Genomic DNA, 23196 nt, shown 5'->3' with positions numbered 1-23196 from the left:
ATATTAAAGATCTGGAGCGTAAGGATCATGCACATCAGTCCCTTAGTAACAAGCGATGCCTCACAGACCTCCGTGGCCAGCTATGCCTGAACCAATAAGGCGGAGCGGCTCCTAGTCACTCTCAAGCAAAAATTCTACACGGGCGGAGACAAGGTTGGGGCATGCCTTGAAAGGCGCCTTAGGGGGTCAGACTACTCGGTCTCACATTGCTAGGCTCCAGAGACCAGATGGCTCCTAGGCCATTGCAGAAGCTGACAAGAGCCTTGCGCTATAGGACTTCTACAGAGATCTCTATGCACCTGCTCCTTGCTCCCCGGACTGTGTTACGGCATTTCTAGACTTGTTTCCCTGGGATCCTATTGATCCCTATTTTATGAAGTTGCTCGACGATCCGATCTCCCACGAAGAAATAGCCAAAGCGTTGAAACAGCTCCTAGTAGGCAAAACTGCGGGCCCTAACGGTCTGCCGGTCACTTTTTATCGGGTCTTTTACCCACAATTACGGGATCATTTGCTCCACCTCTTTAATAGCTTTACCGATCACTCGGTGAACGAAGTGGAAATAGTACTTATACCCAAGCCTGGTAAGGATCCGACGTTGCCCGCCTCCTTCCGCCCTATTGCCCTGGTAAACACTGACGCCAAGATATTCACGAAAATCCTGGCAAATCGACTGGAACCCCATCTGCCGGGTCTTATAGACCCCGAACTGGTAGGGTTCATCCGTCACCGTCAGGGCCCGGACAATATTCACCGGATAGCCCACCTAGTAGAGAAATCGCGCATCTGAGATATCCCGGCCTGTCTGGTGTCCCTGGATGCCGAGAAGGCATTTGACCAGGTTGACTGGGGCTTTCTAGGGTGGCCCTCCAGAGGGTTGGCCTGGGACCTGGGATGATCTCTAAACTGATGGCCCCATATGCAAAGCCCATCACTCGCATTCGTTTTAACGGCTCCCTAACGGCCCCATCCCCATACATCGCGGTACCAGACAGGGGTGTCCACTCTCCCCCTACTATTCGCCCTTGCGGTTGAGCCCCTACCTATTGCTATACGTCGTAATCAAGATATACGGGGCATACCCATGGGTGGCATAGAGCATAAAGCCTCTCTCTTCGCTGATGACCTTCTCCTGTCCTTGTCTTCCCCATCAACCTCCCTCCCTGCGGTGGCAACGCTTCTGTGGTCCTTTGAAGCTGCCTCTGGCTATCTAATCAATCTTGCAAAATCCCATGCTCTTAATCTTACGCTCCCAACCCCGGAGGTCCAGGGATTGCGGGACCTGCTCCCGGTCCAGTGGACCGATGTCTTGATTCTCTACCTGGGTCTGGATCTAACCCCTACACTGGCGTCTTGGACCTTGTCTAACTGGCCCAGATATAGGAGGTCCATTCGGGAGGAGATGCGTAGGTGGGAAGGCCTTCCTCTGGCGTGGTTAGGGTCTTCCCAAAATTCTTTACCTTTTTCAATCTCTTCCTACTCCTATACCACAAACGGACATTCTGGCCGTACAGCAAGACGTGACTAAATTCTTCTGGGGGAGATCGCGTTCGCGCTTTCCTCACAAAAGTCTTATGCTCCTTAGATCCGAGGGGTCTTGCCTGCCCTAATTTGCTGGAATACTACTGGGCCTGCCATCTCCGGTTAATATCTGAGTGGATTGACCCTGAGAATCATTGGTTTCACATGGACAGGGCGGTGTCCCGTAGGCCCTTATGGGACCTAGCCTGGATCCCGTGAAAGGCCCGCCCCCACAGTGCTTACATACCCACTCCAACAAGAATGGTCATGGAGATCTGGGATAGGTTGGCAGTGCTCCGGAGTCTTACGACGTTTCCTTCTCCCAACACGCCATTAACGAGCAACTCTATGTTCCCCCCTGTCCTAGTGCCTCATGCTTTTGATGCATGGACTGTGGAGGGATGTTGAGTCATCCAGGATTTCTTCAAGGGATCGGCCCTTTATACGTTTGAACAGTGTAAACAAACATTTTGCCTCTCGGAAAACACGCGTATGCAGTACTGTCAGTTAGGACACTGACTTAGCTCTCCGGCTTATACTCGGGAGGCAACCCGACAGTTCACCCCCTTCGAATCCTTGGTTCGTAGATTTTACGGTTCAAGGGGTCTGATCTTCAGAACATATTCTGTCCTGCAGCACTCCCAACAACTCCCACCTCATGGTTACCTGATGCGATGGGCCTCTGACCTGGCTGCTGCGGTCTCGCCGGAGGAGTGGGCTCGCTTGTGGAGGGACATCCCTCAGGTGTACCGCAGAACGCCTCAGCGCGAATCAACGTACACAATATGACACGGTGGTACTATACCCACACTCGCCGCTATCGCATGTTCCCGAACTCCACTCAGCTCTGCTGGAGATGTCAGAGTGACAGAGGGGACGTCCTGCACATCTGGTGGTCCTGCCCGGGCCTTGCACTCTTTTGGAAGGAGGTCCTCAGCCACATCAAAGAAGTAGTGGGGTTCCCGGTCCCTTCTGCCCCGTCACTAGCGATTTTGGGTATTAAACCCAACACACTGAGGGCTGTGACCTCTGTAGAATGGCATCTGATCCTGCACTTACTGGGGGCGGCGAGACAATCCATTGCCGCCTGCCGGAAGCGGCTCCACTCCTCTCCCATCGCTGCATGGTTCCTGCAGTTGTAGGACGTCCTGGCCTTAGAATTACTCATGGCACACCTTAATCACACAGACACCCGATTTGAGCGTATCTGGCAGCCCCTTATACAACACTTTACGAGAACTGAGCACTCTCGCCTGATGTCCCCCAGGCTACTAGCCCTGCAACTGTTTGAGGACTCCCTGGAGCCCTTTTCCCGAGATCGGAGGTCGTGGTCCCCGGGTTGATCTACTTGAACTAGCGGGTGGGTTCCCCTGCCCCTGGGTCCACTGGCCCCCACTGTAAACACCGGCTCCCCATGGGGCATCTGGCTTAGACCCCCCCTCTCCCTGAAAGGGGGCCCTTTTTTGCTGACTTAGTCTCCTTCTTTCTGTACTTTTCTCTTTTCTGACTTCTGTCTCTCTTTCTCTTTTGTTGTATGTTCTTGTTTATTATACATAAGGCAAAGACTACTCAATAATGTTATGGTATGAGGTAGTTACCCTCTGAGCGGTGAGGGTTTTATTGATACGGGAGTTACGTCTACTTAGACTCTATTGCTTTCTTGGCTACTTTGCTATGTGAGATTTCTAATGGAAGTTAAGACTCTGGACTGGCAGCTATACCCTGGTTCCCCACATATGCTCCTTTTGGACTTGGGCACTTCAGCTTTGCTGTTTGAGACTCAGGAGGGCTCCACGTCATGCCTTATACTTCCTTACCATGTTTTGTGGGGAGGGGCTGCCCTGATGGGTTGAATTATGCTCTCCTAACTCATTGTCCAGCTTAGCCTGTGATGCTACCTCACAGTTATCTCTAAAGCGACATGTAAGTATTATTTGCTTGACCTCAATAAACAGACTTTAAACAAAAAAAAGGCAAGGTTCATTTGTAGTGACAATAAAACACATGGAAACTAAGGTGCAAACACTCATCCATGTGCTCCAAAGAACGGTTTCAAGTGCCAGTCAACTCAGTTTCAGCATAGCCGCTGATATGGGACTGACTTATAACATGAATGCTCATTAAAAAATAGTAAGTCCGTTCCCTTCATTATTTCTTGGTTTGGGAAAGCTTAGGACTATGATAACAAAGTTACATATTATGAGGATTCCAATCCTGATGCTTAGTGACATAGACAAATGGTTTTCTTCTTCAAGAAGCTATTGAAAAAGAACTTAAATTGTTACTTAACTCTCCGAAACTGGTCCTGGGATGCTTATTTTCAGTCCAGGGAGGACTTGGCTTGGCAGTTCGGGCTGGACTGTTCCCATGAGGCACAGGGTCAAGACTGATTTGCATATGGCCAGCTCTAATCTGGGGTGGCATGGTGAGCAAAAGAATGATGGATTTAACCCAGATCTCTTGACGGGGGGTGAATGTTTTGATTTGTTCTGCATTCCGTCCATCAATTGTGTGTCTTTTGCTAAATCGTTACTTAAGCATGATAAAATTTGAATGTTCCACTGGTCCAGGCCGTGGAATTTCTCCCATAGTAGTAGTGCCTAGAAAGAACAGTGAATGAGCTGTACGCATATGTGTTGACATGCGTCAGACAAACATGGCAAATGAATGAGAACGGCATCCAGGTCCACACATTGGTGAGATGATTATGCAATTAAATGGTGCAAAGGTCTTCTCTTGCCTTGATTGAAATAAAGGTTGTTATCAGTTAAAACTTGAAGAAAATTGCAGGCACAATACAACCTTTTTAGACATATTGGTCTGTTTCTTTACAAAAGACTTTGAGTATTGGTGTGTTATCTGCTGCAGAACTGTTTCAAGATGTCATTCGATGCATCATACAGTCTGTCATGAATGCGTTAAATTACTGAGATGTCATATTAGTTTTCGGAACTACACAATAGGAGCATGCTAAAGCTCTTACAGAAGTATGTCATTTACTTGCGGAAGCAGGTTCTACTTCGAATGCAGACAAGTGCGAGTTCCATGAAGCAAAGCAAAAATTCTTTGGCCATATCTTTTCTGATGGGGTTGACATCAGATCCTGCTAAAGTACAAGCACTGTCAAATGCTGATCCCCACAAGAACCTTGTTCATTTCTTGGCATGGCCAGTTGCTGTTCCAGATACACCCAAGACTTTGCCACTGCAAGTGCTCTGTTGAGAGACATGATGAAAAAGAATGCTTCATTTCATTGGTCACATGAGTGTGAGAAAAGTTTTAAGAAAATCAAACAAGCCATTGAGAATGCTACTGGAATGGAATACTTCAATCTGAAGCTTAATGCAGAGGTTGTTGTTGACACTTGCCCAGATGGGTTAGGCGCCATCTTTGCACAGCACAGCAACACCTGTATGCTAGAAGGCATGTTTTGGCATACTCAAGTAAAAGTTTGTCCCAAACAGAACGTGCTTACTCACAACCAGGAAATTAAAGTTTAGCCATTGTATTGGCTTGTGAGTATGTCCATGTATTCCTGCATGGAAAACCTTTAATGATGGTAACTGATCATCATGCGTAACTTAATATATTTGCAAACCAAAGGCCAAAATGCCTCCTCACATTGAACGATGGGGTCTACTGTTACAAAAGTATAATTATATCATTGTGCATCGTCCATGGAGGGATCAGAAACCCTGCTAACTACTTTTCCAGCATGCCTATACAAGTTCACGGTACTCCATCCAAGACGTAGCTGGCCTATATTAACTTAATTGTAAAATCAAACACATCATCTGCCATTTCGTTAGCCCAGATTGTCACTGCCATGAGCCATGATAATGACATGTGAAAGTTGAAGGATACAATTACACATTAGTCATGGGACAACACCCTTGACTGCTCACCAGTGATAGTGAATATCAAAAATTCAAAAATGTTGAGGATGAACTGTCCATAACTCAGGACGGAGCTATACTATGAGGGTCCAGAAATCTGATTCTGGAGAGTCTGCAAAAGGAAATAATTGAAGTGACACATGAAGGACATTGTGGCATTATTGCAACACAAAACAAGATATCCGAGTCTGGTTTCCTTATCTTGATGACAGGGTTAAAAAGGAATTAAAGGCCTGTCATCAATGCAGCTACCTTTCTACAAAAAATTCCACTCGACAATGGACATCACCTGCTGGTGATTATGAACCAATACTTACAATTTCCATTATACGCTAAAGAAAGCAGTGCAGTGTGCTACTCTTGAGAAGCTCAATTTGAAAAACTGTGTTTAATTCTACCTTGAGAGCTTATCGTTCAACACCCCACTCAACCACAGGTGAAAGTCCTGTGACATTGATGCTCGGAAGGGCAATAAAAGCCAAGTTACATGAACGGACCAATCAAAGAATGAAAGATGAGACAGCAACTCATGAGAAGGACTTGGTTAATAAACAAAAGATAAAAGCATATGTTGACAAAAGATAAAATGCAGAAAACATTGTTTTTAAGAAAGGAGATTCACTGCTTGCACGACAAGTGTGAAAAAAATCTGATGCTCCATTCGATGCAGAGCCTTTTCAAGTGGTGTCTACCAAGGGAAACAAGGTGACTCGCCAGTGCCCTGTGAAGTCTATTACCTGAGACTCTTATCATTTTAGGCACTTAACTATTCTTTCATCAGATCTAACTGTTGAAGGAGAGCCTGGGTCTGACACATCAGTGAATGCTGTTGCCTCCACACCATTGACGCAGATCCTGGTCAATGGTGATGACACTTTCCAGTTTCCCAGAACAAGATCAGGTCAAACAATTAAAGTACCAAAAAGATTGATTGAAGAGATTAAATTGTAAATGTCTATCCTTTATATAATTTGTATTAAAAAATTTGTATTTAACTGTGGGGGAGATGTAGTGTCTTGTGGGTTAGAAATGATGGAACCCTTTTGGCTCCTGATGGGTTCCGCAGAACTGTGAGACAGTTGGAGATGCATAAAGAGAGGAATTATACTTCCAGTTTCAGTAGATGTAGGTTCAGGTCATTTGATGACGTTCAATTCCTCATTGGCCGGAAGCAGGTAGAAAAGTGTAAAATCCGTTTTGCTGAGATTCTGGAGTTCCGTTGGGTGTTGTCAACATAGTAGTGTGTGTTTGCCCCAAATTTTCAATGAGTTCTCCCAGAGCATCCCCAAAGGCACTGTAATTGAGTTCAGACGCAAATGTCATGGACTCAATGGGGTCTATATCTGTTGTGACACTCAGTCAACGAGTTTCTTTATTGTGTCTGAGTATGAAGGAAAGAGATGCGTTATCTGAGTTTGTTGAAATGTCTTGAAAATGGCTTCCTAAATGGCACTCTCAAAAGCCTTGTCCTTCTTTTCCCTCGCTATTTCTTACATTACCCCGTTTACTTAGGGTGGTATCCCTGTAAATAATAGCACTGATGCCCATTGTCTTTGTTTGATCATTGTCAACATCACTTGGGATGTGTGTTAAAGGCAGAGAAATTAATCTCATGTGTTTGGTTATTGAGCATATTGTTTGGTTCTTTTTCTCCAATGTTTTGGACCGAGACAGTTCAAAAAGCGGTCAGAAAATGCAAACCAACATTTTGTGGATCGATTCTTATTTTGCAAAGTATGTACTATTAGTTTGGTTCCCAAAATCACCATACAGAGTGAGATGCAATTCAATCTACATCATTTCTGTTCATGAGATAGGTCACTAATTACTTCTCACTCTGATCGGATGCTATCACAGGGTGATGGTCTTCTGTGGTCAGCAGGCCACCATGCCTTGTGGTCACATTTAATTAAATTACATTTATTTCTAAATGCCTATTTTCCATAAAGGAAACAGGTCACTTAAGAATAATATATATATATATATGTTATAAATGTTTGTTTAAGAGTTGGCAGTGGTCCCCTGATCCACAGCTTACTCCTAAAAAACGTATTTTTAGATTCACAAAAGAGAAGGATCCTTCCCCATTAAAATCGATTACCACCTACTTTGAGGAGTTGGTAAATGTAAATGGTTTGCTATCAAAATCACGGTTGCAAGCCAAACTATTGATATATAGCATTCTGAATCACAATCAAGAAGGGACACCCTACTCATGCCCCTTCCAAATTGTAGTTACTTTGCATTTCTTAAGCCATTTTAGGATTCAATAAGCAATTACGGACTAGCAAAATGTGTTTAATAAATACTCGAAAGCCATTTAGAAGTCAAAGACCATGTGATTTAGCAAATCACGGGGTTTAGGACTGTTAAATGTCTTCCTACAGCTGGACCCAAGCTCATTATTGGTTCTATATTAACGCCGTTATTAATTGTAGTTTGGGAATTTTAAATCTTTTTTTGAACTGTATCGCAATTATCCTCTTCCGACATGACAATCAGTTAATAAAATGTTATCAGTAGAGCTAGAGAAAATATTTGTCTCATTTGCTGGTCACTTGTATCTACATTCATGCCTGAGGACCATCATGAGCTGAACAAAGGTTTTTCATTCAGGGTCTCAGGTCAGACATTCATCAGCTGCTGACTAAACAGCAACGACAATAGAACGACAGCCTTTCTATCGTGCTGATTGTGCTTAAGTAATGGGTGGGATTGAATGAGGTCTCTGCTACTTCAGGTGGCCACTTAGGTCTTTAAACCACAAATCGCCCTCTCAACAACTACTGCAGTACATGTGAGAGGCAAGAACCTGGCGTAATATTTGTGTTCTAGAGCACATTCTCCATCTGAACGGGTACAGGAATAAAACATAGTTTTGTACTCTGTGGCCATAATCGGAGAAAGGGGGGCGGTAAGTATGCCATTCCTAGTTGTCACCATACAAGTGCATGCTGCAGCATCCTTCGCAACCAAAGCTAAAGATTACAGAACTATAAGTTCTGTAGTCCATATAAGAAGAAACCTTGCAAATCAATAAACTAATTTTAAAGAAGCTGATCATGCATTACCTTTGAGTTTTTATACTGTTATTATAAGTTGATTCAAAGACAAGAAAATGTATGTCTGCTTTTGTGTGGATATTAAAGAATCTGTTGTCTTTTTTTGTTCCTCTGGCTTGTAATTTAAAATGTGACCAACAAAACCATTGGATTTTGTAAAAATATCTGCTGTCTAGCATACCCTAATTTATCTTGTTTCCAAGATTTTGATGGACCCAAGAGAACCACCTGCAATGTTGTGTTTCACTTTGTATTCAACCATGTGGTTCATACTTACCAATAATTGTCATATTTCAGAATTAACCAATTGACCATTGTTCCACAGATAATGATGTGGGCATCATTTAATCATTTGTGATAGCTAGCATACTCTATTTTGATGAAGGGGAAACAAACCGATAATGGAGTGATGTGTTCTAATTTATTAATTTAGTTTGATTGGTTTTTTTGTACTGTTCATACTGAACTTATGGATTTCCAAAATAAATGTTATGGTGATAATGGTGATGAATAAGTAAAAAAATTGTGTACTGTGAAATAGTCTTCAAAACCACTCCATATATACGTAGCGGGAGTGATATTAAACTAGAAAGAAAAGGAGGAAAGTTAGAAGAATACAAAGAAGCATTTAAGATTCGGTCATTGTAACCTTTGTTAGTCTATTTATTACTTGCTATAAAATGGAATAAGAAAATGGCATCTGATTATTTTTTTTTACAGTCCAGTTGTATATACTGATGAAGTGCAGCCAATCTGTTTACCATCTAAAAACTATATGGTACAAGACAAAGCTAAATGTTATGTTACTGGATGGGGCGACACACAAGGTAACAACTTTTCTTTCAAGAATTTCTTTAATGAATAGGCCAGGCACAATGTGTTAACATATTCAAATTCCCTGTAATACTAATATTGATGAGATATTCTTTCTCCTTGTTCTTTTCACCCACGAAAAGGGGCCATTATATAATATTAATTATACTACAGTACATTTTTGTTTCATGTTATGTTATTTATATTATGTTGTTCACTGTTTTTAAGAGACTCAAGAAAGGAATTCCAGTATGCAAACACCTTGCATCTTGACTTCCAGAATCTGAGAACTTTTAGGCTCCATTAGTCAACACATCTGTGGGATCAACACGTTATTTAGCACTGGAATCTAGCATTCATAAAGAAGGGACTGGACTTGAAGGCTACTTTGTGACCAAAACACCAAGGGGTATTTTAACTATACTTACTTGGCTTTACTTTAGAGCTACTTTCCAACACAAACCTTGTTTAATCCCAGTTTTAGACTTTGTGACATTTTCCATCACTTTTTTATTAAATCTACCACGAGGTTTTAAATTGAACTTTCTTAGCCACTGGTAGCGAGAGTAGTTTCAGCAAACAGTTTTAAACCCCACTGCATTTAGAGGAATTTAGCATTGGAAGAACACATTTCAGGATGTTGAATTTGACATGGCTTCAATCTGGGTATTTATGCCCATTTCTTTGTGTAGTTGGACCCCCTCTTATTTCGTACTATCTGGACTGTGCCAGGCTAAGACGTTGGTCCCTAAAATTCAGTGACTACAATAGCTTATTCTTAGAACGCAATTGCCAAGTCTTTGAATTCTGAATAGCTGGGGGACATAAGTATATAAAGGAGGCAGGATAGCCTACTGAGTTATCTGCTCACCAACAACATATTATGTGATCTTCGGGTCATGATTTTAAATCTAGACAATGCCAACCCAACCTTCCATCCTTTTGAGTTCAATAGCTTGGGAATGATCAAGATACTAATATAGAACAAGGTGGGTATATTACCAGCCACTACTTTCTGAAACAATAAAAACCTTTCACTGATTTATGAGAATTAACAAGCAGATGCATTGTTTCTGGTTGTGATTTCCAGAAAGCTCACCCCGCAGAGAAAGGCTTCCAGAGATTTTCAAGTTCATTTTCACAATTATTGGAAAGTGTGCCACAGTACTGGCACACCTCTGATTAGTTTTAGCAATATTTGTGTTAAGGAAGGGACACAGTGTCACCTAACCCGATTGCTAAACAGTTTGACTTTATACACCATTCTAGCAAGTTAACAAGAGGGCCTAAATCAAGAACTAGTTAAAACTGTTGATCTGATATTTTATAGGCAGCACAAACTGCTGCATATAGCGTTGTATAAAAAGTTATAATTTAATGTTTTCGGTGTCAGCCTGAATACTATTGCTCACCAGATTTCATTGACAATTTTGACAAAAAAGTGAAAAACAGTTTTCCATGTGGTTGACTCTAGCATGTTAGATTTTTGGAATTAGCCGTCGATAAGCGGAAGTGTCTTGATGCTCTAATCAAAAAAATGAGGAATGTTCTTAAGTAGGATCAGGACTATCTGAGTCTTCGTAAGACTGTGTGTATCTTCACAAGACTGAGTCCAAACCAATCAAGAAAACCTTCATAAGACAAAACTTAAGGGAAAAAGCCATTATGTTCATTCAAAATTAAGATCATTACAGAAGGTAAAAATTCTTAGTTAGGGAACTAGCATTATATTTCTTAAGAGTAAATTAAAATAACGGAAGCCGATCAATATAAGGTCAACCTTCAAAGCAAGTAATTAGTCAGAACTAAATATAGTTACACAAGAGGACTGACAGTGAGACTGCTGTTAAATTAATAGACAGAAGAGTAAGTCTTAATCAAATGACAGACTGACATAGACTCTGCACAGATAGAAAGTCCAAGAAATATAAATATAATATAAATAAACAGAATGGCATGGAGTGTACCTACCAAGAATGACAAGAAATAACTGGTGCATACCTCAAAAACATATTCTTTATAGGGTTTTAGACAGAAAAGCCACACACATTTTAGTTACTTCTAATGGCCTGACAGGGACAGACTAGCAATGTTACAATACACAGACAAATGAATATTCTAGTACATGAGATACATTCAATAACATAAATCTAGAAACACCTACTTTAATACACATTAATAAATGAGGCATGTTTAAGAAAGCAGGGAAATAACACAGCAATTATATATACAGAAGAACAATAGGGAGTTCAGCTAATGAATGGGCCCTGGAAAATACTTAGTTGCAGTTTTTTTAAGATTGATTGCTGAGCATTAATCAGTAGACCATTACAATAGTGTACCTTAGACAGGATCAAGGCTGCTATGATCATCTTCCTGGCTTCAATTGAGATGAAAGGAAACAGTTTCTTAGCCATTCTGAGGATGTAGAATGACGAGGAGACTACTGAGTTGACATGGTATTTATAGGATAACTTGCCCTCAAGTATGACCCCGAGATTGTTTGCCTTGGTGACAGGGACAGGAGGCAGTACAAGATTGTCTGTCCACCAACGGGAGGACCATGCCAGAGAGAGGTTACCAAACAACATCACCTCAGTCTTAGAGGAATTTAATTTGAGGCAGTGATTGGACATCCAGGTACTCATCACCAACATACCATCATGAGAATTAGCCGAGATGCGAAAACAATTTGAGCATCATCTGCATATGATGTAAGGCTTAAGCCAGCAGATTTAATCACATGTGCCAGGTCGGTCACGTAGATATTAAAAAGAGTAGGACTGTTGGAGGAGCCATATGTGACTCCACACGGAAGAGAAAAAGGAGGGGATTCAAAATCACCCAACTTAACTGATTGGGCTCTGTTGGCTAAAAAGGATGCTAACAGAGCTTTAGCCGTGTCCCTGATGCCTAGGGAGGAGATGCAGTTGATCAGGAGACCATGATCAACTCTTTCAAAGACCGGAGATAGGTCCAAGAGGACCAAAGCCGCTGCGCCAACCTTATCCAACTCGAACCTTATTTCATCCGTGGCTTTGATGAGCGCTGTTTCCGTACTATAGATTTTCCTAAAGCCAAATTGCGTTTTATCCAACAAATTGTGACAATGTATTGGGTCAATTGGTCATTTATAATCTTTTCCACTAATTTCGCTGGCAAAGGCAGACGTGCAACGGCCCGATAGTTGATAGTGTCTTACAGGTCAAAGTTTGACTTCTTTAATAGGGGCAGAATGGAAGCCTTTTTCCATTGAGAAGGATATGCACCAACTGTAAACATAGAATTAAAGATGTTGGCCAGAACTGGCCAAATTATCTCAAAAGACTACTTAAGGGTAGCAGGCGGACACGGTTCCAAGGGTGATCCTGATTTAGCCGCTCTCACCAGGTACGTTACTAGCTTAGAGGAAAAAGGGGTGAAAACTCTCAGAGAGAAATTTCCTAAAGATTCCGTAAGGCAGTCTGAACTGGTTGGAGAGACTAGGGAGGCATTAAAGTTGGAACAGATGAGGTTTACTTTATCCTGAAAACACAGGGCTAATGAATTGCAAAATTATTGAGTCGCTAGATTGGCCAAATTACAAGGCGGGGTCCCGAGTTTGGCTACCACCTGAAATGAGAGTTTGGTAGAATCTTGGGCAGCTTCAATTTCTCTTATAAAGTAGCTGCTTTTCTCCTTAAAAAGGAGATGTTTGTAGTTGGCCAAAGCTTGTTTAGAGAAATTTCTCCCGGCTATCCAGACACCGGCGTCTTTCTTGATTCCTACAACACTGTCTCTCGAGCCTCAAGGCTTCTGAGTACCACGGGGCTGAAGGCGTAGTTCTATTTTTAGAGGCTGTCTTTTAGGGAACTAATTTTGTGAAAGAGGCATGAAGCCTATCTATATAGCTTGAGGCTGCCTGATCTAGGTCATAGGAAAGAACCAGCTTAGTGTCCGATAGGTTTTTCGTAAGAGGCCCGTGGTCTGTATTCTTCCAGGCTCTGAAATATTTGGAGGACACCTGCCTAGGGTGGAGGGAGTTCACACCCAAAAGACGAATGTCAAATAGGACTGCCTGATGGTCCGACCAAACTAACGGAAGCACCTCCTTAAAAGTTATGGCATCATTGTTAGTAAAGAGACCGTCTAAGGTATGTCCCGCAGCATGGGTGGGTAGGCATACTTTCTGCAAGAGGCCCACTGATCCCAACTCCATAATCAGGGGATCTGAGTCCTTGTCATTATTAACCCCCAGATTAAAATTAAATCTCCCATTATAGTAAAACTCGACTCATAGGCTGCAACTTCTGATAGGCTGCCCAAAGTCACTAAAAAGTCTCCCCTTGGACCGGGAGGATGGTAAAGAAGCAACCCTTTAAAAGATTGGTGCTCTGAGACTGAAATATTGAACTGAAGGCTTTACAGGCCGTAGAGGGAACCAGCCCTCCTTTAGCTACGATGGTGTCATGATAGATAAGTGCTAGACCACCACCTCTTTTGATGGGCCTATCTTGTCCGAAAACAGAGAAACCTGCAGGAATCTGCCCTCGTCTCGGTGATAATTAAGAGATCACGATAGTGGCTAGCTATTAGTTCGGCTATTTCATGTTTGTGTTGAGGAAGAGAGCATGCATTTATCAGGGTGGCCTGAATCTTAGTGCAGCCATTGTTACTGGCTTTGGGGGTAACTAACTGTGATGGAAGAAATGTCCAGTGCTGATGTAGGATGGGCCATCAGAGAGAGGCTGCAGGCGGCGCAAGTTTGGGCTCTTTAAAGTGCTTCACTAGGTCAAAGTAGGTGCAGGCCGACTGCGGCATTTTGTATTAACTTTTTAGCGCATGCAGTTCCCTACTAGAGTATGCCAACGGGGATGTCGTTCTACCTGGAGCAAACAGAGCAGGGGTTCTGGTGCTAGGGGTGATAAGGCAGCGGACGGGCGCAGACGAACTTGCCTTAGGCGCGCCAGTGGCACGGAGGTGCTGAGATCTTCATTAAGTAGCCCTCCAGGGTGGGAGTGTGGCCCAACACGGTGCCGGAACGCGAGGGAAAATGAATGGAAAAATAAAGAGGGACTTTAAACTGGGGTCCAGCTACCTCTGCAGTGATCGCAGGCTCCCCTATGATCACTGCTTACTGGTAAAAGAAAAGTTAGGAAATAAAAAGTGCAAAACTTAAATCATAAAATCATTGAAATGGAGGGATTAAACTCCTCCGATATGGTGCCTGTGTGGGTAGCCAGGCACCACCCAAACTGTATACAAGGAAATAAAAAATGGTTGCAGGGAAGCGTCCGGGCTCAGGAGGAGCTGCGCAGATGCGCTGAGATCTTCATTACGTGGCCATCCAGGGTAGGGGGCGTGGCCCAAGACGTCACTGGAGTGCGAGAGAAAAGGAGTGGAGAAATAAAGAGGGACTTTAAACTGGGATCCAGCTACCCCTGCAGTGACCGCAGGCTTCCCTACGATCACTGCTTACTGGTAAAAGAAAGGTAAGGAAATAAAAAGTGCAAAACTTAAATCATAAAATCATTAAAATGGAGGGAGTAACTCCTCCAATATGGCGGCTGTGAGGGGAGCCAGGCACTTCCCAAACTTTATACAAGGAATTGAAAAGTTGCAGGCAAACATCCGGGCTCAGGAGGAGCTGCACGGACGCACTGGATCTTCATTAAGTAGCCCTCCAGGGTAAGGGGCGTGGCCTAAGACAGCGCCGGAGTGCGAGGGAAAGAGTAGAGAAATAAAGAGGGACTTTAAACTTGGGTCCAGCAACCCCTGCAGTGATCGCAGGCTCCCCTACGATCACTGCTTAAATCATTAAAATGGAGGACTCCTCCAATATGGCGCCTGTGAGGGAAGCCAGGCACCTCCCAAACTGTATACGAATAAATAAAATTTGCAGGCAAGCGTCAGGGCCCAGAAGGAGCTATTAAGAGAGGAACACCCTGAGCATGAAACATATTCATACAATTTATTGATACTAAGGCTTAGATTCTGATTTTCTGAAATGGAAAAGCACACATAAACATGCATGTGGAAAGGCTTGTTCACATGAAATATAAGTGCACATTACTTTCTATCAACGCAAGCTGTCTGAGGCTAATTCAAGCTAACTAAACAACATCTACATTAGTAATTATTTTTTATTTTATGAAAAATGCTCCTACAAGTGGATCATAAAGGTCATGAGGGGCAGCGACGACAAAAGAGAGTCTGAACACAGAGTGGGTTTACTGGATGAATCAAACAATAAAAAATTCTGAGTGAACAGACTATGGTTAGAGATAGGTAGCCAGTGAAATGATTTTTAGTCGAAAGAGACATTGTTTGCTTATCCTCAAATGAAGGCAAGCAGCAGAGTTCTAGAAACATTGCAGATGTTGCACCCACCAGATGTTATAGAAAACCTAGAAAAAGAGAGTTGATGAATCAAAGACTGAACTACTGTCATAGGAAGGTTTTAGTGGAAGAGAAATGGATGTTTCTGAGTATTTTCAAAAGACAAAAAATTGGGAGAGGCCAGTCTGGGAATATATTCAGTGAACATCCATCAGGGATCAAAGATCACTCTTAAAGTACACACAGATGGAGCAGGGGGGGTGGGTGACTCCCAGTTCCGTAGGTCACCAATTAGAACAGCAGAAGGCAGACTTACCAACACTACAGTGTTGGAAGAATTACAGTGAAGAAGGTTGGAATCCAGGCACTGTTCAACAGAACATAGGCAGGTCTGAACTACGTTGAAGGACACAGCTCAGTCACCGTCCAGAAGGAATACACGTTGCGTGTCATCTGAGTAGGGAAAAAAGCTGAGGACATATAACAGCAGGAAGGGAGGCAATGTAACAATTAAATGGGGTATAGCTCAAAGCAGAAGCATGCGGAACCGCGTAGATGACAAGTTTGAAACGTTGGGTAGATTAGTGTTAGAATTAGCACTATGTTTAAGGAATTAGTTATTTTTAAAATTAATTTCTTTACATTTAACTAATATATTCAAAGACTAATCATTGCCCAGGGTTACTTTTAGGATCAGCATTAGAGTTAGAATTAGTGTTTGTTTTAATTTTGGTATAATTTTCTAATATTGCATTCAGACAGTTCTTGATACCCAGGCTGCTCCTCCAGTCCTTCCATAAAGAAAGGAAAATGTCTGATGAAAAGATTAGAACACTTGTTTTAAGGTAATGGCTTAGAAGTCATTGGAAGCACCTGTGCAGCTTGTAAAGGAATGACTTCATTCCTTCCAGCTGTGCTACTGCCAGAGAATAAAGGTCTAAACTATATAGTTATTTACGAATCTTTAACAGCATTGCAATGCCAGGGATGTGCCAATGAAAGTTGAAGCTAAGGCTGCTGGATGAATAACCAACATGATAACATTAGTGGAGAGGGCAAGCACATTTTTGTGGAAGCACACAACTTCTGCCACATCAAAACATGTACAAATGACTTCCAAAAACTGAGCGATGCCAAACGCCACTCTCTGTGCTGTCAAACCAGACCATAAAAATGAGAATAACATTAAACAAAATGTTTTACTGCACACATGTTTTTGCACAGCCGGTAAAAACTAAGGGCATCATTACGATGTAAGTAAGGCAACCACCGACAGGCCGTTGGTGGCGGTCTCACCGACATCTATGCCATCAGTCTGACTGCCAGATTACCATTCCGGCAGTTGGGGCGAGTTAGGCGGGGGGAAAGACCGTTGCCTCCGACAGGCTCAAGGAGCCCATCAGGACAGCGGTCATATCCTAATCCCTACAATGGAGTGGTGCCTGTTCAGGCACTGCTGTAGGGCTCAGGGCATCCCTTTCCGACTGCCTGTTCATGGCGGTCCCACCCTCATTAACAGACAGCCAGAATGAGACTTTGGTGGCCCATAGCAGGGTCCCCGTCCCTCGTAGGCCTCAGCTATGGGGCCAGGGGGACACTTGTGGTGCCCCCCCAAACATCCATGCACCATATGGTGCCTGACACACGCACGGTGCATGGATGTTTGCAAACATGCCCTTTTCTATTGCAGCTTGTGCCGCGGCCCTTATGCAGGTCGCAGCAAAAGCCACAATAGAAAAGAGCATGCATTGTGATATGTCGGGTGAAACTGTCGGGGTTACCATCCTGCAACAATGGCGGTTGGATTGCCATCGTAATAAGGCCCTAAATGTGGGCCAAAAACAGCTGGTGTTTAGAGCAACTGTACTAATAAACACACATCCACATATTTATTACTACAGTGCAAAGGTCAGATTCGAGTTATCAATAGAGTACAGTAAGACCTCCATTAAAAAAACACTACTTGCTGCCTCACAGATTGCGTGTTACAATTATTTTTACACAAGGAAACCTCTCTCCTGATAATCATGAGGTCTTTTCAGTGCGATTTAACCTTACGGCACACATTAAACTCCTTGCATCCTGGTTTTGGTCAAATACCTTTTATTTAAAACAAATAGACAGAAAGATTTCATGACATAAACCATAAATGCTGATGTGCAGAGTGTAATTAGCTGTTTATTAACATTGTTGTGGGAAGGGAGGTATAGTGTGACCAACTTTAGCCTTTGCCTCTCATTCATTATGTCCCCTCACTAATCTCTCAGTAATAATAAACAGTATATCACATTTCACACATATGCATAGATGCTATATATTTAAAGAAATAAATTAATCTGAATCCTTAAGTTATGTATTTGTCATTTTTTTCATCCATGTAGGTACTGGTGGAGAAGGTTTTCTGAAAGAAGCTGGCTTCCCTGTAATTGAAAATAAAGTATGTAATCGGCCTGAATATCTGAGTGGAAGAGTTACTTCAAAAGAACTCTGTGCGGGACACATACACGGTGGTACTGACAGCTGCCAGGTAAGAATGGGCACTGGAATACTGTGCATCTCAATAACAGACAATTCCCAGATGTATCCCGGCTGACCAGGGTATATGTGCCCTGGTTTGATTAAGCCTCGTGGAAGAAAATACAATTGTCACAGGCAACAGTGGCTCTCTTATTAGGCAAATCTTGAGGCCAGGTTGAGGAATCTTCAGCCAGGTCACATATGTGTTGAACACATCATGGATTCTATTGCCTAATCATGAAATCATCATCCAGGTCTTCAAATCATCAGCCTAGCAATGGAGGGGAAGATTTTCCACCCCCCTTGCGCCACTTTTGCGTCATTTTTCCCATGTTAAAAATGACAAAAAGTGGCGCAAGGGGCTTGTAAATCTGCCCCGGAATCTTTAGCGCCACCGGATATTTAATAGGTCATTGAGTCTTTGATCTAATACTGAAAATTATCACCAAAGTATTGGATTCTTTGACTAGGCCCTTGACTGCGTGACCTAATCTTGAAATCTTCAGCAGGGTCTTGGGTTCTTTGATTTGGTCATTGATTTTATGGTCTAACCAATGAACTTCTTGGGCAGGTCTTGAACTCTCTGATTTGTACATGGAACCTTCAACAAAGTTGTGGAACCTCTGGCCAGTTCATGTTCTTTGCAGTGCCGTCTTAACGCATGGGCACTCTGGACAGTTGCCCAGGTGCCTCACGAGCATAGGGGGCCGATGCACACCAGAATTTAACACATATTTTCCAATAAACATTTTTATTCCTGTGAGTGGTTGTGTAGGCAGGGCCCAGTGCACTGCTTTGCCCGGGGTCTATAATGCTGTTAAGACAGCCCTGGCTCTTTGGCGAGGTCATGAAATGTGTTAATTGATTCTTTTGTCAGGGTATACATTATTCAGCCAGGTCATAGCACACACGTGACTTGATATCTGTCAATTCCAAATTTGTTGCTCTGATTTATATCTATCGGGGATGCACATAATGGCCCTTTGCACTATGCTTTCCTTCATGCAGACTAGACTGTCTATCATCAAACTTACCAAGCATCCCCCCTGAGCTCACTTCTATTCCTTTGCATGAGCCGGGTGATTTATAGACCTTTTGGTATCCAGATTGGTGCAGCTCAACTGTGTCAGAGAAGAATGATCAAGCTAATGCAAATTAATGCAGAGAACTAGCAATCACTCATGACAGTGATAACAAATGCTTAAATTAAAACCTATTTACATTTTTCTGAAAATGAAAGTGGCTGTGCCGAAAGCCGAAGCAATTTTAGCAACTCAACTCCTTAAATACACACATATCTACTTCTGATTGGAACCCACTTACTTCATTTGGAAGAGAAACTATGGGGCATATCATCAACGAGGCGATAAAAAATTATCGCCGCTTTTGCGTCCGTTTTTGGACGAAAAGCGGCGATAATTTTATCGCCTAATCAGCAAGGTCACGCTATCGCGTGAAACCTTGCATTAGCGCCTGTTTTCTGAACGCTCATCTTTGCATCTCTAATGAGATGCAAAGTGGGTGTTCCTGCCCTGACATAACTGGAGAAATGTCGCTAAGCATTCACTACACTGCTAGCCTGGCAAGTGACTTGCTTTCATCACCTCCTAAAGCTGATTGGGAGTAGTGAATTTCTGAGCAATAGGGTGTGTATCAGACCAGAGTACAACAGGCAGAACCAGTTGTTACTCATCTTTCCACGCAGACAACACATTTTGGGACATGTCATGTTGTTATGTTAGGGGGTTTGTGAAGTGCTTGTAACTCCAGATGGAGCGTACCCGCGCTAATTTTACACCCCCAGAGGCCTATTAATCCTGCTCTGAGTTTCATTCATTATTATCTACATAGTCCATTGCCTAATCAGTTTTGTATGAATAGCCAGGTATTCAATTTTTGGGGGAACTGGACTTCAGATGGTTCCATTCTCAGATCCAAGGCCATTGAGTTCTGAGTTGAGCAGCCAAGAATCTGAAGGAGCTACCTCTCAGACGCATTCTGTTAACTCTGGGGACCACAGTCATTGCAGTCTTCGAGGACCTGAGATGCCTGTTAGGAAGGTAGGGTTTCATCGGGGGAAAAAATAGAGCTGGGTTCTCTGAGGATTTTATGGCAGAAACAGACATCTTAAACCCATCTGCTGGCAGCCTGTTCACAAACGTATTATTCTGACGGCACTATATGAGTGGGATAAAGCATTGGCTAACACTGCCCTCAGCTTAGTCTGATTAAGCTTTCAACACAATCTTCCTTTATTCTTTAAAATCTTGCACTACCAATCTTCTATCCATTCCTAACTAATGTTAGACAGGGATCAGAATTTAGCCCTTAACCTGTAAAGCGGACAGTAGTCTAATTTTTGTGATAGAATTTTAGGCGTTTCTTGTACTGATATCAAATTCAATGCCCACCTCCTTTGATTTCAGACTTGCGTGATTACTAATTTGAAAAGTCCAAACAGCATTTTTGAATCATGAAATGCATTGGACTGAAAAGATAAGTTGGAGGGATGTAGCTGAAAACTTATTTAACTCCTTTAAAGATGAAATCACTCTCCACAATGGATGAAGACAGATTATCAGCTCAGGCGGTTTTGTCAACTGAGAGCAAAGAGGTCGCAAAATAGGTTTATATTATACTCAAGCAATAAATCCACTTGCAGCAACTAAGCCTAAAGGATTGCTCTTCAGGTACAAGGTGATCCCTGTACAATAAACATACATACCTGTTGCTGCTTCTTTACAGAGTTTGTTTTGTTTTCCTATTACATTTGAATTGACTATAAACGAATGAAATTAACCTTGCTTGTATTGGAAGGCCTCAACCTGATTTCCACCTAATTTCAATAACCAGTCAGGTGGGCACCCATTAATGTGTAGGAATAGCTGACAGGAGGTTGCGTAATTTCACTTGTACAAATGTAGTCAAGAAATTTAACATTGGCACCGCACTATCTATTAACTACTCCGAGGTAGAGATGCTTTTTGGACTATACTAAAGGCATTTTAGTAGTCAGTAAATTTTTCCTGATCCTAAAATGGCTTTGTTAATGGATATTGATTTGGGATTTGAAAAGGGCCTGTTGTAGGCATCCCTTCCAAATTGAACATTAAAAAACTGGCAGACTTCCAAGTTGAGGTGGTAATGCATTTGCAAATGGGAAGAGGTCTCCTTTGTATGTTTTAAAATAAAGTTTGTTTGAGAGTAGGTAGTGGTCCAGGGTCACTGCCAGTACTTTTTTAGAAAGGTAGCCCTGTTTCCTTCAAGGCAAACAGGTTGCAGAAACGAAAGTATTTTACTGAGAGCCAATTACAGGCATCATGGTCTGCGGACAATATTAAGCTACCATCTTTGTGATGGTCTCCAATTGGATTGAGTCATAATTTGTAACACACGTCATTAATATTCATGAACTATCTGTAGATAGGTCAGCTTCTGAAATTCTTTACTTTTCAGAAAAATGTTGGTTTCAGAACACAGTCACATTTTTGTGACCAGTTCTCTGAACATTTCAGCTCAAGTTCCTCCTTTATTTTATGCTTGAACATCATCCTCTGCCTGGAGCTTCGCAGATGTTTTACATTTCTCTTAGTCCATCTGACTGACATAGGTAACCCAATTGAACTGAAATATAAACATGACTTTCATTTATAAATGTGTCATTCTTTGCAATTAGCTAGTGACAACTATCTGGTGCCCTCTGCAAAATGTTCCTCATTAGTGGTTCTGGCAGCTCAGTGGACTAATAGGTAATCAGATAGTTGTTTGACCCCAAATGTTACAAGTTTAGGTCCCGGAGGTTTCACTGAGGCTTTCACCCATCTTTGATTTTGAAAAGGACCGCCACTGTGCTGAGTAACAATAAGAATCTATAATCTACCAATAGTCTCCTCAGGGTCAAAATGCACTTTATAAACACACATTGAGGCCACATCACAAAAGTATTTATGGGTATGAGAAGTAGAGCTACAGGAGTACACACATAAATACTCTTACCTTCCTTTGTGAATTGGCCCGAAACGTCAAACCCCCCTTATTAGTAAAAGTGCAAACAAGATACTGTCCTTTCTAGTTGTACAAATTGTTTATGAATATTGCCAGAATATTCCCATGTCAGATGTTTTGGGGCCAATTCACAAAGGCATGCAAGAGTATGTCAATAAGTTCTAAAGGAGAATTACTTCATCTACTCCAAAACCCCTTCATGAATTGGCCCTATTATTTTATAGAGAAGAACTAGGAAAGTCTGATTTTGAAACAAAATGTAATTCTCCTTATTTAAAGCCATAACACATCAAACCAGCAGTGCGATGAGGTTTATTACATATCCCAAGATAGACCAGCTTGGTTATCAAAGTTGTCCTGCAAACTGTACACCAAAACAAAACAGAGCATTTTTTGGAAAGTCAGTGGCCTTCCATATTGATGACAATATTCTCTTGTTTTTCTCTGCAGGGAGACAGCGGAGGACCTCTGGTTTGTAACGATGGAGAAAAATATGTCCTGCAAGGAGTCACCTCTTGGGGTCTTGGGTGTGCCCAGCCTATGAAGCCCGGTGTTTATGTTCGAGTTTCAATGTTTATCGACTGGATTGAAGAGACAATGAAAAATAACTAAGATCTTAGTAACCTCAATGGCCTCCTTTGCAGCTCAGCTCAATACAAAATATTGAGAATGTAGGCAAACGCCTGCACAAATTAATGATCATTGACATACATTTATAAACTATGTAATTTTTTTTTTTTTGGAGCATCCATTTGGAACGTGAGGCATTCATAACTAACAATAAAAAAGTGAGGTCAAAGCAAGCTTGAGACTTTTTCCACTCTTGACAAAAGTGTTTTGATCAAATAATGAATCAGTGAGGTCAGGCTAAGTATGGTATAGGGAATTATCAAAGTAAAAGCAAAAGTTATCAAGGGGTGTATTAGTGTTTTTAAATGGCATACAGGGACATTGAGAAAAAGTTAATTATATAGGATTTATATTATCAAAGGAGTCAGAAAAGCACACCTGCTTATGAAAATAAAAGAATGTTATTAAACCCTTTGTCAGCACCAATGCTTGAT

At 42.2% G+C, this 23196-nt stretch overlaps 1 protein-coding gene across 1 annotated transcript in view; it reads left to right on the top strand.

Annotated features, from left to right (window-relative positions):
* The window catches only part of PLG (plasminogen), a 300429-nt gene extending 277494 nt beyond the window's left edge, over positions 1 to 22935 (top strand). Inside the window, exons 18-20 of the mRNA XM_085611450.1 lie at positions 9200 to 9306; positions 17992 to 18137; positions 22583 to 22935. Of these exons, the coding sequence (XP_085467576.1) occupies positions 9200 to 9306; positions 17992 to 18137; positions 22583 to 22744 (415 nt within the window). The 3' untranslated portion in view covers positions 22745 to 22935. The remainder of the gene's footprint in view (positions 1 to 9199; positions 9307 to 17991; positions 18138 to 22582) is intronic.
* Positions 22936 to 23196: the final 261 nt, after the last annotated feature.

The sequence above is a fragment of the Triturus cristatus genome, chromosome 6, assembly GCF_964204655.1.
Source record: "Triturus cristatus chromosome 6, aTriCri1.1, whole genome shotgun sequence".
In the NCBI taxonomy this organism is placed as follows: Eukaryota; Metazoa; Chordata; class Amphibia; order Caudata; family Salamandridae; genus Triturus; species Triturus cristatus.
The sequence above is the reverse complement of the archived record's forward strand: the minus strand, read 5'-3'. Positions and strand labels throughout refer to the sequence as shown.